The 13418-nt window shown below is 44.2% G+C and overlaps 1 protein-coding gene across 1 annotated transcript in view; it reads left to right on the top strand.

Annotated features, from left to right (window-relative positions):
• Window positions 1-13418, top strand: part of EVA1A (eva-1 homolog A, regulator of programmed cell death) — a 189081-nt gene that overhangs the window by 39292 nt on the left and 136371 nt on the right. The window contains exon 2 of the mRNA XM_042832674.1: window positions 9043-9257. Within this exon, the coding sequence (XP_042688608.1) occupies window positions 9043-9257 (215 nt within the window). The remainder of the gene's footprint in view (window positions 1-9042; window positions 9258-13418) is intronic.

Consider the following 13418-nt stretch of genomic DNA (forward strand, 5'->3'; position numbering starts at 1 on the left):
TCTTCTGCATTCCAGCTTGGCCTAGCTAGGAAATAATGCTGCCTTCCCACCGATGCAGAAAAAAAAAAAATGTGGGCAATAATTTTAAAAGCCACACCTAAAGCACAATGAGCTCTGTTAGCAAATGACATGATTCTGTAGGATTCTATAGGAAAAGTAGAGCTACCATTAAATTGATAAGATATTTTGACACAGGCATGATTTTTCAGTTGAGTACCAGGAAACTGTGGCTTCCAGGAGGAAGCCTGAACAGCTTGAACGCATCCCAATGTAGGGAGACCATCCTGCCTTTACTCCCAAGTGCAGACTGCCCATCCTTTCCTGCAGTGCCTTTTCCAGAAGCAGCATGAGGGAAGTGGAGTTAGGTGGCCTGACATCTTAAACTAGTACTGCTCAGGGATCCATATTTCCTGTCGATATTGTTTGTATCAAACTGAAAAAAAATAATTCATATGTGAAATCATCCCTCTTGCTACCCTGACAACATTTATCGTTGCATTAAGCTGTCCGGTTACTGGTGAACAGTAAATTCTCTTCTGGCTAAAATCAATGGCAAAAGCAGAAGATGCTGATCTGGCATTTTTGCCTGGCTGTTGAATACACAATGCTCTGCACGTACTGTTCAGTCAATAACTGAGTCTGTAGACAAACCATCAGAGATAGGACACATTCAAAATGATGAGATATTCATGCAGACTTACTTATTAATCATTTTCTGTTTTGATAGCCACTCTGAGCTCCCTTTTCTCCTGAGTACTTTTTATCTCTGCCTTTCTGCAGGCAGTTACGTATTGAATCTAGCAGCTTGACCCCGAGGTTGCTTACAGATGGGTATTCTTACCCCAAACCTTCTCTCCCCCCCTTACAGTATTTTAAGACTCCCTCTTGCTGTTTCTCATGTTTTTCTACCTTTGCTCAAGGGATTCAGCCCCTGTGATGTTTTCAGCCAATCCTTGCTCTTGGGACCACGCTTCTAATTGACAAATTAAGACAAGATTTTTTTACCTGCCTACTTTATCTTCTATCTTGTTTTCCCTTTCTCAGTTCCCTCTTTTTCCCCTATTGTGCATCTCCCTTTCACCGTTCAGCCTTTTCTATCTTGTCTCGGTCTCTCCTTATTTCCTTTTCTCTCTCGAGGTTCATAAAGTTGCCAAGGCTGAGCCAAAACAAAGAGAAATATGCATTTCACAGGCGAGGGTCACGCAGAGGGCAGCACTGCAGCTCTTATTGCCGGTCCTGGGGAAAATGATGCAAGGTTATTTCAGAGCTGTTGCTCTCATTAAGTTTGTCAAATCCACCTTGAATAAGAATAAATAAATAAAATATGGAATGTAAAGAAGGGGGAAAAGGGAAACGTTAGCATTCCAGTGCTGAAAACAGGCTTTTGCCTGATTTTTATATTTTTCTCAGAAAGCGAGTTCATGAAGAATTAAACTCGGAGTCTCTGGTCTGAAGGGAAACCATATCCGTGGGTTTTCTGCTGTGTCTTGGCAGAGCTTCCACATTTGTCTGTGAACTCTGTGCCTTCTTGCCATGGAAATCAATGTCCTCATCCACAGAAATTCCCTGCTTCTTCAGTGGAAGAATGGCAAGGTGGCAAATAGCAATTCAAGCTGATCTGACCTAGTTGAGCATGAAGATTTTCTTACCTCTTCTCCTTATTACAGAGTTTCAGTGAGGGAGGTCTGGAATTTCACGGTCTGCAGTTCAAAAAATTTCTAATAAAAATGTCCATCAGAGTGTCAGAGTGCTCATTAAAATCAGTGAGAGAGACTGAAAGCTGGTGGGAACTATTTTCCTCTTGGAGAACCTTCACTGCCACGTTGATATTTGTGCGTGTAAGTCAGGCTGTTTTATTTCATGCAAGGCAAGAGGGTTTCAGATTTGCTCTCCAGGATCACAGGAATTGTTCCACATTTTGGCCTGCCAGTTGAAATACACATTTTTCAGGAGCGCGCTCTGCTCTGGGGCTGCCTTCTGGTTCTGTGTGCAAGGAACACGTGGCTGCTTCTGATGGTTTTAGCAGCAGCTCCCACAGGGTTGTGCACTTTTGCCTTCACTCCTGCCATTTGCCCTAGTCCAAACAAAGCTGCCATCTCCTTGTACTCATGGCCTTGACAGAATTAAGTTCTCCCAAATGGACAGAAGGCCGTTCATTCAGAGTTGGTGTTTCCTAGCTCCTGTCAGATTGTCATGGCTTTGTTATTAATGTACTTGTAGAATTGGTCAATGCACAGAGTTTTGTCTGTCACTGGTGTGGTCAAATAGCTATTTTGGCTGTCTCAGTGTGATGTGCTGTGTAAAAGCTTTCCTTTAACTTGAATGAAAGCAGGGTGTTTCCCGGTCACTTCCAGTAAAAGGCCTGACTGCTTTTAAGTGCTACTTCTACACGCCCTGCAAAGACACGTGGTTATAAGAAGGCTGATTTATATTTCTTCTGCTGCATGTTTTTATTACAGAAAAATAAAAAAAGCCTCTGCATGCTTTGCAATGGTGAAAATCTCCTGTGGTCAAATTGGACAGTTGTCAACGTTCCTGTGTTGGTGCTCGGCCACTTACTGCCACAGTGCTTGGGGACATAAAGGAGCTGCTGCAAACTTTGCTGGAGACCTGGTATGCAGCAGCTGGTTTCATGACAAATGCTAAATATTTCCTACTGCCAAACAATTCCTATCAGTTTGCGAATGAATTTTCTTTGGCATGTGGTGATCTCCATCCTTCCAAAATATTGGAGGAAAAGCCAAAAGGTGCATTTGTCAGTCGTATGGGATCCATCAGAAGACTGCTGTCATGTACTGTGCTCACCAGCCTTGGCTTCTCTGGAGGGAAGCACAGAATGGCCTGGGTTGGAAGGGACCTCAAGGATCACAAAGCTCCAACCCCCCTGTGCCATGCAGGGCCACCAACCTCCCCATTTCACAGCAGCCCAGGCTGCCCAGGGCCCCATCCAACCTGGCCTTGAACACCTCCAGGGATGGACGGGGCATCACAGCCTCTCTGGGCAGCTGTTCAGCACCTCACCACTCTCACAGCACACAACTTCCCCTGACATCCAACCTCAATCTGCCCTCCCTCAACTCCAAACCATTTCCCCTTGTCCTGCTGCCATCTCCCCTTTCCAAGAGCTGACTCCCCTCCTGTCTGCAGGCTCCCTTTAGGCACTGCAGGCTGCACTGAGGTCACCCTGCAGCTTCTCTCCTCCATGCTGAACAAGCCCAGCTCCCTCAGCCTGTCTTTGTAGTGGAGGTGCTGCAGCCCCCTGCTCATCTTTGTGGCTCCTCTGGACCCTCTCCAACAGCTCCCTGTCTTTCTTGTACTGGGGGCTCCACACTTGGACACAGCACTCCAGATGGGGCCTCACAAGAGCAGAGCAGAGGGGGACGATCACCTCCCTGTCCCTGCTGGCCACCCCTCTGCTGATGGAGCCCAGGACACCATTTGCCTTCCAAGTCACAAGAGCACACTGCTGGCTCATGTTCAGTTTTTCATTTATCAAGACCCCCAGGTCCTTCTCCACAGGGCTGCTCTCAAGCACCGCTCCTTCCAGTCGGTGTGGATGCCTGGGATTCCTCCAGCCCAAGTGCCAAACTCTGCACTTTGCCATGTTGAACCTCATCAGGTTCCCCCTGCCCACCTTTCCAGCCTCTCGAGGTCCCTCTGAATGGCCTCCCTTCCTTCCACCGTGTCGACCACATCACTCAGCTTGGTGTGGTCAGCAAATGGCTGAGGCTGCCCTCGATTCCGCCATCGCTGTCATGATGAAGATGTTACAGAGCACCGCTCCCAACACAGAGCCCTGGGGCACGCTGCTTGTTACCGGCCTCCACCTGGACACAGAGCCATCGATCACCACCCTCTGTCTGCGGCCGTTCAACCAGTTTCTTATCTAGCGAGTGGTCACCCATCACATCCACATCCCTCCAATTGTGAGATAAGGATGTGGTGGGGGACCGTGTCAGAGGCCTTGCTCAAGTCCAGGTAAATGACATCGGTTGCCTTTCCCTTGTCCACCGATGCCAAACATGGTGGAACATGGCTAAGAAAAGTCTAAGAAGGAACCTGATGGAGAGAGAGAGGTGCACTGCAGAGTCTTACAGGTGCTTCTCTCTGGGAATGTAGAAGTGACAGTGATGCTTTGCAGATTGACCACACAAACCATCAAAGTGCAAATGGTGGACTAGTAAATGTAGAGATGGTTTAAACGTTGATTGCTGTAAATCATTCCTGGTCTGTTGAATAAGTGACAAGACATTCAGTGAACTCAGAATATGTCCTGAGGGAGGTGCAGGGATTCAGTGCCTGCCTGACTCCATCCCCTGTTATATAAGCACTGCTTTGGGTAATCGCTTTATCAACACATGAATAAGCAGATCCCTGGCCCTTGAAAAACTGCACAAATTTCATTTCAGCGATTTTAGTGACTGGACCAGAAGGCACAAAAGGGCTGTCTGTCTATTGCTGTATGACCCAATGGTGCTTGTAGGAGGGTTGAGAATTAGCTTGCCTGGGGAGGAGGCTGAGTGTGGGTATAGGTCCTGTTTAGACTCTTAAACTTAGCTGCAGTCAGTGCTGCCAAAGGACATCAAGCTTTGGGTTTGTTTACTTAGTTGGTGTCTTTCTATTTGCATGTCAGATTTGTAATTTTGATTTCTGTGAATTTGTTTTCTGTAAGAATTTTCATAGAAAGGAGTGAAATGAATTTTATTGTGGAATTGCAATGAAAATAAATATAAGTGGAACTTGTCTAGATAAGAAGGTTTAGCAGTGAAGATGCATTGGTGGTTATATGCAAGGTGTATCCCCTGTAAGTGTGTTTACTGTGGAAAGTTTTTTGTGTGTTTTCCTGGCAGCCTATTGATGTTCCACTACAGCTCTGCTGTTAGAAGTCCCTTGTACACAAACCATCTAGAGGAGAGTGTCTTGTCCGTTAATTAAACAAGTTGTAATTTGATTTGGAAGAGCTTTGTGGGCTCTGTGATGTGAACCCTTTCTCTCTAGTTAGAATGTACTGTGTGTGAGGGTGATGAGACCCTGGTGCAGGTTGCCCAGTGAGGCTGTGGATGCCCCTCCATGGAAGCACTCAAGGCCAGCCTGGATGGGGCTGTGAGCAGCTGTGATAGAGAGAGGTGTCCCTGCCTACAGCAGGGGCTGGAACTGGGTGATCTTAAAGGTCCATTCCAACCCCAACCATTCTATAGCTCTGTGATCCTATGATTCTGTGAAAATCAACGTCACTATTCCTCCAATGTGAACCATGACAACACAGAATAGATTTTACTGTGGCCGTGCAACTGTGATGTCTTCCTTAAATAACTGCTTGCCTTCCTGGATCCAACAATGCTGATTTAAATCCTAGAATCTGAGGCTGATGAATGGATTTGGCTTTTAAAAGCCTTCTCTCACACTCGTAAGTGTAAGAGAACTTGAGCTCTTGCAAGTCTATGGCTGATACCTCGGAAAGCAAAGCAGATAAACATACCTGATGGAGGACAATAGCAGCATTTCACAATACTTTTTTAATCTTGATATCTTGACTGTCATCCTCTGTGATCTATGAATAGCTGATCTGCTATGCAGTTTTACTGTCTACACCAATGTATTACTTGTACACCAATGATTTCTTGCAGCCACCCAGAAGAGGCATTTTCACGTTTGCCAGGAAACAGTCAGAGGCCTGTAAGCTATTCCTTTTGTATTTATTATTTATGAATTGCTTCTCACTTTGGTATATAAGAGCCATTGAAGTCCTCAATCACTGCCTCCGGCTCCATGTTCATACACTTCATTTAGTGAAGAGCCTCCCTGTGGTTCTCTTGCTTGTGCCGCACGTAGTGGTACAAGAGGTCACTGGAAACTTGTCACCTAAAACCCAGCAGGAATGCTGAAAACAATTTGGGTTTTGGTTTACTGAAACATGAATCAGTGGGTATAGAAGTGTCAGCATTTTCAGAAGAACTGCCAGCGAATGCAGTGCAGATGTGGCACATTTGAAGAAAAAACATTGATTCTCTGCAGCCCAGTCCTTTTGCTTTTTGGAGAACATTATGTCTTTCCTGATCATGTCAGTGCCTAATTCAGTGTTTCCTAACTGTGGTCAGTGCCAGATGTTTCAGGCGCTGTGCTTTGTTCATTATTGGCCAGTCACCATCAAAGCCTTTGAGCACTTCAATACCTTCAGCTTGAACAAACTCACGGTATTACAAGACTGATGATAGTAAAGGAGAGAAGGAACTATTTCAACAAGTGATCAGCACTAATTGCAGGGATGGAAACCTTACCTGATGGTGAATTGGTGCTGTGAAAGGCATGCTGCAGAACAGCTGCTCTGACAGAATAATTGAGTATTTGGAGGAGCCAGTGCTGTCTTCACTGTGCTTTGGCTATAGTTCTTTCCCTCCCTAATGGGTCAGATTTAGGGAGAAGTCCTAATGCAATGGAGGATCAGCATGGAAAATGAGGGTTACTATTTCATGTCATATTCTGTTTTTGTTTGCTGTTTACTTTTCCTGTCCATCTTGTAGGGTTGCCTCGCTTTTGAGGGAGAGCTGATCTGATTATGTGTTATAGCATCACCCAGAACATGCGTTCACACATCTCCTGTGCAAGATTTCAGTGTTAGTGTGGATAAAGAACTATTCCTAGTCAAAGATCTAGATGAGAATGTACTATTTTAGAATGTAAGAGGAAATTGTTGGTCATAGACTTGGGGCCAGAGAAGAGGCCCTGGGTAAAATTTATTTAGTGACTAAAGATAGCCTTCAGATGCATATACAGCTCAATTTGACATTGAAATGATTCTCAGGAAGCCACGTGGATTTTCTCAAACCACAGTTTGTGCTTCCTTGTGTAAATTATCACAATGGTCTTGGAGAACATGCTGATGGACGTGAGTAAGCAGTGCACCTTGCAACAGTGAGTGCAACTAAAGAATAAGGAAAGTGGGATCCAGTTGCTGTTTGCTTACAGATGAAGTGAAACCAGAAACTTTTCTCTGAAATGCACCGTGGTAGAGCCAGAGGCAACAAAGAATCAGTAACGGCTGTTCTTGAACTTAATTGCTGTTAAGCATTGGCACAGATTGCCCAGAGAAGTTCTGAAGGTCCTGTGGAAATACTCAGAACTTCACTGGACTAGATTCTGAGCAAGCTGATGTGAAGCACCCCTGTTTTAAGCAAAAGATAGTACTGGATAGCTTACAGAGGTACCAGTCCAATTTATTTCATGGTTATGGCCAACTGAGAGGATGATCACATTTCTGCTATTTTTTTAAAAATGCAATTGTAAGATACATGTCAGGTTTCCTTTTAGAAATTTGTCTGGGTGTTGTTTTTCCTCTCTATTCTACTTCTAGAGAAAGAAGTACAGGAAGACAGAGACAGGATATTGTGGGATTGCTACTGACAGGCTTCTGTTGGCCAGGGTTGGGAAGGGGACTTCTGAAGTCACTGCAGAGAGTAAGAAGTCTGCAGAACAGACCCATGGCTGCTGCTGCTCTTGCACAGGCTGTAGAGTTCCCTGAGCGAACATCTCTGTATCAGCACCACCGTGATTCCTCCTCAGGCTTGAGTGTGGCAAGGTTTGGGGCTGTTGCCATGTATGGTGGAAATGCTAAAAGGCACAGCTTGAAACAGTGATGGAGCACCAGGTGGGAAAGCAAGGCCAGCCCAGGGGAGCTCAGCTGCATGCAGTGTACTGAGTGACCAGAAGGGCTGGAGACAGGATCCATCCCTTCCCAGCCCTCATTTAAGGGTTGGCAGTGGTGTCACACATATCTCTGGAGATGCCTGCATTCCTGAGGCCTTCTGAAGGTAAGCAGCTTCTTTCTTTTGCTTCTGTGCCCACTGCTGATGCATTTGAGCAAGTCCTCACTTGCTGCAGTCTAGGGCCTTGCTACTCAGCTGACACTGTTGTGCTTTCCATTATGTTACACCATGGAAACCTGACTGCAATCAATCCTGTTTAGCTCAGCATAACTTTAATGAGGTTTTGTCACGCTTTGTTCTTTTTAACAACTTTATTATTATGAATAACGCCGTCTTGTAACAGACAGAAGAGATTTGATTTCTGCATATGGTTTTTCTTCTAACTTTATTGAAACTTGGTAAAAACGAGAAGGAAATAGTACGTTGTGAAGGGAGATCTAAGGTATAATTGGTGTGCCATGATGTTCTCATCCAACAAACTATAAGTACTTGCACCAGATTTACCCCTTAGCAGCTCTGAGTCTGGGTCTTTCTTACCTGTTACTGTTGCAGGGTTACAGGAAAGCTGGGGTGGGAAGGGACTGTTGTTATCTAGTCCAACCTCCTACTCAAAGCAGGATCAACTAAGAGATCAGATCAGGTTACTCAAAGCTTTATTCATGGAGATCCTGAAGTAACAGAGACTGTGGGACCTCTCTGGGTACCCCGTTCCACTGACTGACTGCCCTCGCTGTGAAAAGCTACTCCATATACATAGTCTGAAATACTCATTGCAGTTCATGCCTGATGTTCTTCCAGCATGTGCTCCTGTGGAGGGTTTAACTCCACCTCCTTGATAACCTCCCTATACACACTGTCAGGCTGCTTTTATTTTCCCCAAAAGCTGCCTTTTTCCAGCAGGTCAAGTGTTCCAGCTCCTGTACATCTCAGTGACCCATGGCTGCGCTCACTCCAATTTATCAATGGCTGTCTGGTACTGGTGGACCAAAAGTTGCCTGTACTATCGAGATACAGTGTAAATGATGAGTCTGGCTCAGCTGCATTTCCTGTAGTCTTGGTATTTGTACCAGTGCAAGTGGTACGAGTGTACTAAGAGGAAGCAATATAGAGATGCTTCAGATTTAAGGACATATAACACTGCTGAAGGACGAACTGCTCAACCTCTCTCTCTCAGACTCTGTCAGTGTCTATCTTCTTTCCTGTATGTGATGATGAGTAATAAAATCTATGGCCCTCACTGTTTTAGTTGTGTCTGTTAAACTGCACTAGTTTACTAATAATTAACTTAATTATTAACTTACCTGTCACTAATGATGGTTTGTGTCATGTTTTTTTGCAGGTTACATATCACAAGTATTAAAGAATTACACCGACCATGCCTGTGATGGAGAATATGTCTCCCTGAGATGTCCTCACAGAACCACCATCAGCATCCAGTCTTCTTTCTATGGCAGAATTGTACCAAGTCACCAGATGTGTCCTTCTCGCTCTCCCCGCTCCCACGCGACTTTAATTAAGGAAGATGTTGCCTGTTCAGTTGGCACTTCACTTCAGGTATTTCGTGCTAAACTGGATCTGCTCATTCTGGAGTTCTTTTCCTAGACCAGGCATTTAGTTTTCTTATGGTTCTATCAATAATAGTTCAGGCATATGATTAAAAAGGAGTATTCTGGAAGACCAGATTGTGTTTGGACTGTGTTTCAAGACTTCTTCATGCTCTTCCTTCCCGATAGCTTTTTCAACACATTTAGGAGTTTCTCTGCTGTTTCTGGTTTCTCTGGCTTCTTGCTTCAGAAATGATCCTGTCTCGAGGCTTTTACTTCAGTAACATGAAATCCAGAGGCAATCCTTGAGTTCTGTGCCTGACTCATTTGGCTCTTAGGCCGCTGTAAGTGATAATACATCACTTGATCTTGTTATCTCCCAGTTAACCACCTCTGTTCATTTCTGTAGGGAATGCTGACTGTATGCACGTGTAACTTGAGCAAATCAGAGGATTATATGGAAGGTGCCATTGTTAATCAGCTGTCAGTAAGAGCAACAAAAATTAGAAACATTACTGGGCTGATCTGTGATGAGTGATCTGCTCCCCAGTGCAAAAGAAAGCCCACTTCTTTCTACGTGCACACTTTGAGACTGAAAATCCAAGGCCAGAGACTTTTCTTTAGCATGCTGTGTGTTTATAGCTATGAACCAGTAGTAACTTGTAGTAAAGCTTAGAGCTAGATTAATGAACCCACAGAGCTAGTGAATAATTTCATTTATAACTTGCATAAAGGCCAGTGTTGCCCCCATCACTTCTCATTCTTTCATCCAGGATTTTTTCTGACTGAAGGCTTTAGCAGAGTCTGCCTTCCCTTTTTTGTTTCTTTTCATGATTACATTTACTTGAAACATCATTGATACCAGTGCATATAAGCTCATCTCCTCTGAGTGAGTGGCCCACTCAAAGCAACTGGAAGAATTTGAGAGCAAGGGAGATGAAATCTTTAGATAGTGTAAATGAGAGCTGGATCTCATCATCTTTCTCAGACCTGGAAGGGCTGATGCCTCTCTGAAGGGTAAACTAGGCTCTCCACAAGCTGAATAGCAGGGTGCCTGCGTCTACGTGGTGGAAATGCACATATGTAAGAAAATTGGACATAGAAAAGAAAACTAGACAATAAAATTGGATTTATTATGTTTATTCTTGGTTATGTTGGTTGCTATAGACAGGAAAGTTAGGTTTGTATTCTGATTGGTGCTAATTTAAAAAGCCAGCTAAACCAAACCTTGCCAAATTAAGTATGCAAAATCACTGTGTCTAATCAAGCCCATGACTACATACTATTACTATACTGTACATGCTCTTATCTTGAGATTGGCCTGGAGGGAGTGTAAGAGACAGGTACTAATACCATTCTCCCTGAACACTACCTGTGCATACTTGTGCATAATGGTTGCTTCTCTGTCCTATAAATATCCAGTTCAGACATAGAAACAATGGAAAGTTGAAAAAAGGTGTTGATTACACTGAGGCAACCAAAGCTAGTCCAGTCTTATGTGACGAGTGGCCTGGATGCTTTCCTTAATCACGCTTTTATTTGAAATGAAATGCATTCCATTTAGGAGAATGTGTCCAAGGTGTGAAGGCAGTGACCCCAAACTGCATGTATGGAGATATCAGAAAAACAAAAATCAAGTTGTGTTGAAAGCCAGATATTTGTTTTGTGAACAGCCTCCTATTCCACTCTGTTTAACAGGGGAACCTAAAATTAGCACAAGACACTTGAGATGTGTTGTAGGAAGTAAGAGAGATTTGTGCTGTATTCAAGAAGATGATTTAAAGCTGAGGGTGTAGAAATTGCCCACTCACCCTTTCATATGAGGAGCAAATATTGTGCTCTGACGCGTCATTAGACAGTCTGGTCTGGAATTGTTTCTTCTGTACCTTCTCTGTACGCTGGAAATAGCTGGGATGTGCCTGAAGTGAGATACGTGACACAGCTCTGCTGTCACCTTCTCCCACAGGCACTTCAGCAGTTTATGAAGCAGCCCTGCAAAAGGGAGCAGCAGATTCCTTGCATGCTAACCACAGGACACCCTCAGCACTTCCTCCCCTTTTTTTAAAAGGATAGGAAGATTTATGTGATAGAAAGCAGAGGAAAGCTGACCTCTTTGGTGCTTAAAATATTAGGTAAACTGTTCATTAGCTGCAAGACTTCCAAATCATGAGCTGAGAGTTGGTCAGAAGGCGATGGAGCTAGAGGTGTCTGTGTGCTATGGAGGGTTTTATTTTCTCCAAGCATCGTAGTTGTGTGTAAGTGTGGCTTAGTAGTGTGGTAAAGTAAAATAGAAAGGAGAAGAAAATGATTCAATTACTGTGACTTTTTGGGAAGGGTAGTGGTTATTTGTCGTGCCCAGTCTCGGGATGTTGTACAGTGCCACTGATGTAACAGCCCCAAGTGTCCTCACCAGGAACTGGGGTCCTGCTGTACTGGTATTATAAAGACACAAAGGAAGAGCCCTTCCTTGTCTCCAAACAACCTGTAAGATGATGATGGTCGGAGGGAAAGAAAGGGAAAAATGACAGGAAGAAAGGAATTTACACCAGACCACACTGTGGTCAGTACAGCAGGGAGAGCTCAGGGCTTGTCACATTGCACATCACATTTCCAGGATTTACAGACAATTTGAGCAGGAAAAGTTTCAGGGACTCCAGTGAATTCAAGAGCAGAATTTGGGCAACTCTTCATCAAACTGTGCTGTTTGTTTTGCAGGTGCTCGTGAGCAGTGAGTTGAGGGTGCACAGGAGGTTACTGCAGTGCCAAAACTGCTCCTATAAAAAGCTATGGAACCTGTGCACTTCATTCATGAGCTGTGCACTGCCTGAAATGCAGCTCTCTGGCAATCGTCTCCCAGTTAACCATTTGCAAATTGAAGATCTGTTTGATGCAGAGATCACAGATATCTCTACATTGTATCTTTGACGTCTTTCCTTGGCTGAAATAGTTTATCAGAGCATTTTGAAGTGCAGTGGAAGGGGAGGTGTGACAGGCAGAGGCTCCTGTCTCCCTGAAGAGGCAGGACTGCTCCCTGAGTTGTAAGCCTCCTAAAGCTTTGTTTACTGTGAATTTAAACTTTCCAAGTCATGGGGCTTCTGTCACTGCTTCCAAGACTCTGCTTGACAGTGTAATGGTTTGCTCTCAGTGATTTTTCTCCACTCTGTTTTATGCTTTCCCTTTCCTTAATCCCATGACTTTCAGTTATGTATCCTTTTGTATTTCTTTAGCTTAGCCTTCCTTGCCCTTTGAAGTCAGCCCTCCACACGGATTAGGTTTCCCACTGTTAGGAAATGCAGGTAATGGTTAATTAGGCAGCGTTTTTTACTAGCTCTAGTTACTGAACATAGTGCAGTTCTTTGCACATTACTGTCTCCGGGCTCTTTTAAGGTTCTTGCAGAGGAGCTCTGGAAAATCTTGGTGGTGTTTTTTAGCATTTTAGTACCACTGCTGCCTGCACTACTCACCTTGCTGGAATTTACTTCCATAGCAGAGCTCATGCATGCCCAATTTTCAGCTATTCTTCAGTCTGGTTTGTTGGTGTATGTCACCAGTTATGTGGGTATAGTTTCCTTCTGCTAACTCCATGGTGAGCATCAGAAAGTCCATGGGGGAGTAATAAGGAGTGCTAGTGGAGCACTAAAACATGCCATAGATCAGTGGTCAAATCCAGGGCCTCTGTGCTCTTCTTAATTTAATGAGCAGTTTGGATACGGCGCTTTGGGCAAAACTGAATTACTTTCCTGAGGAGCAGACTGGGAAGGTTTCTTGATAATACCATAGACAAGTGACCTGCATCTCAGCAGTACAGAGTCCAGTTCCTCCTGTACTCTTTCCTTCCCTGTTGCTGATCCTTCAAACATCTTCTTGCTGCATTAACGTGCAATCTGCACATAACTGGCAGAAGGCTCTCGAAATAAGATTGCAGCATTAAAGTATTAAGTCTACAGTGTGTTAGGGTAACACAATCTGAGATATATAAAAGAGTGTTAAAATTCAAATAAAACGTGACATAAAGCCATTATGAAGCCATTGTGCTGTGTGTCAGCGTGGAGAGAATTAATGCTGCCTTGTTTGTTCTATTTACTTCTCATTGCAAAGCTCATGGAAGAATACCAACCTATGTGTTGGTTTAATTCTACCATAGTGGCAGTGCTTGGGCTGAGTGTGACCT

This window comes from Centrocercus urophasianus, unplaced genomic scaffold, assembly GCF_019232065.1.
Source record: "Centrocercus urophasianus isolate 14NV4802_14NV808 unplaced genomic scaffold, USGS_Curo_1.0 seq_39, whole genome shotgun sequence".
NCBI classification, from domain to species: domain Eukaryota; kingdom Metazoa; phylum Chordata; class Aves; order Galliformes; family Phasianidae; genus Centrocercus; species Centrocercus urophasianus.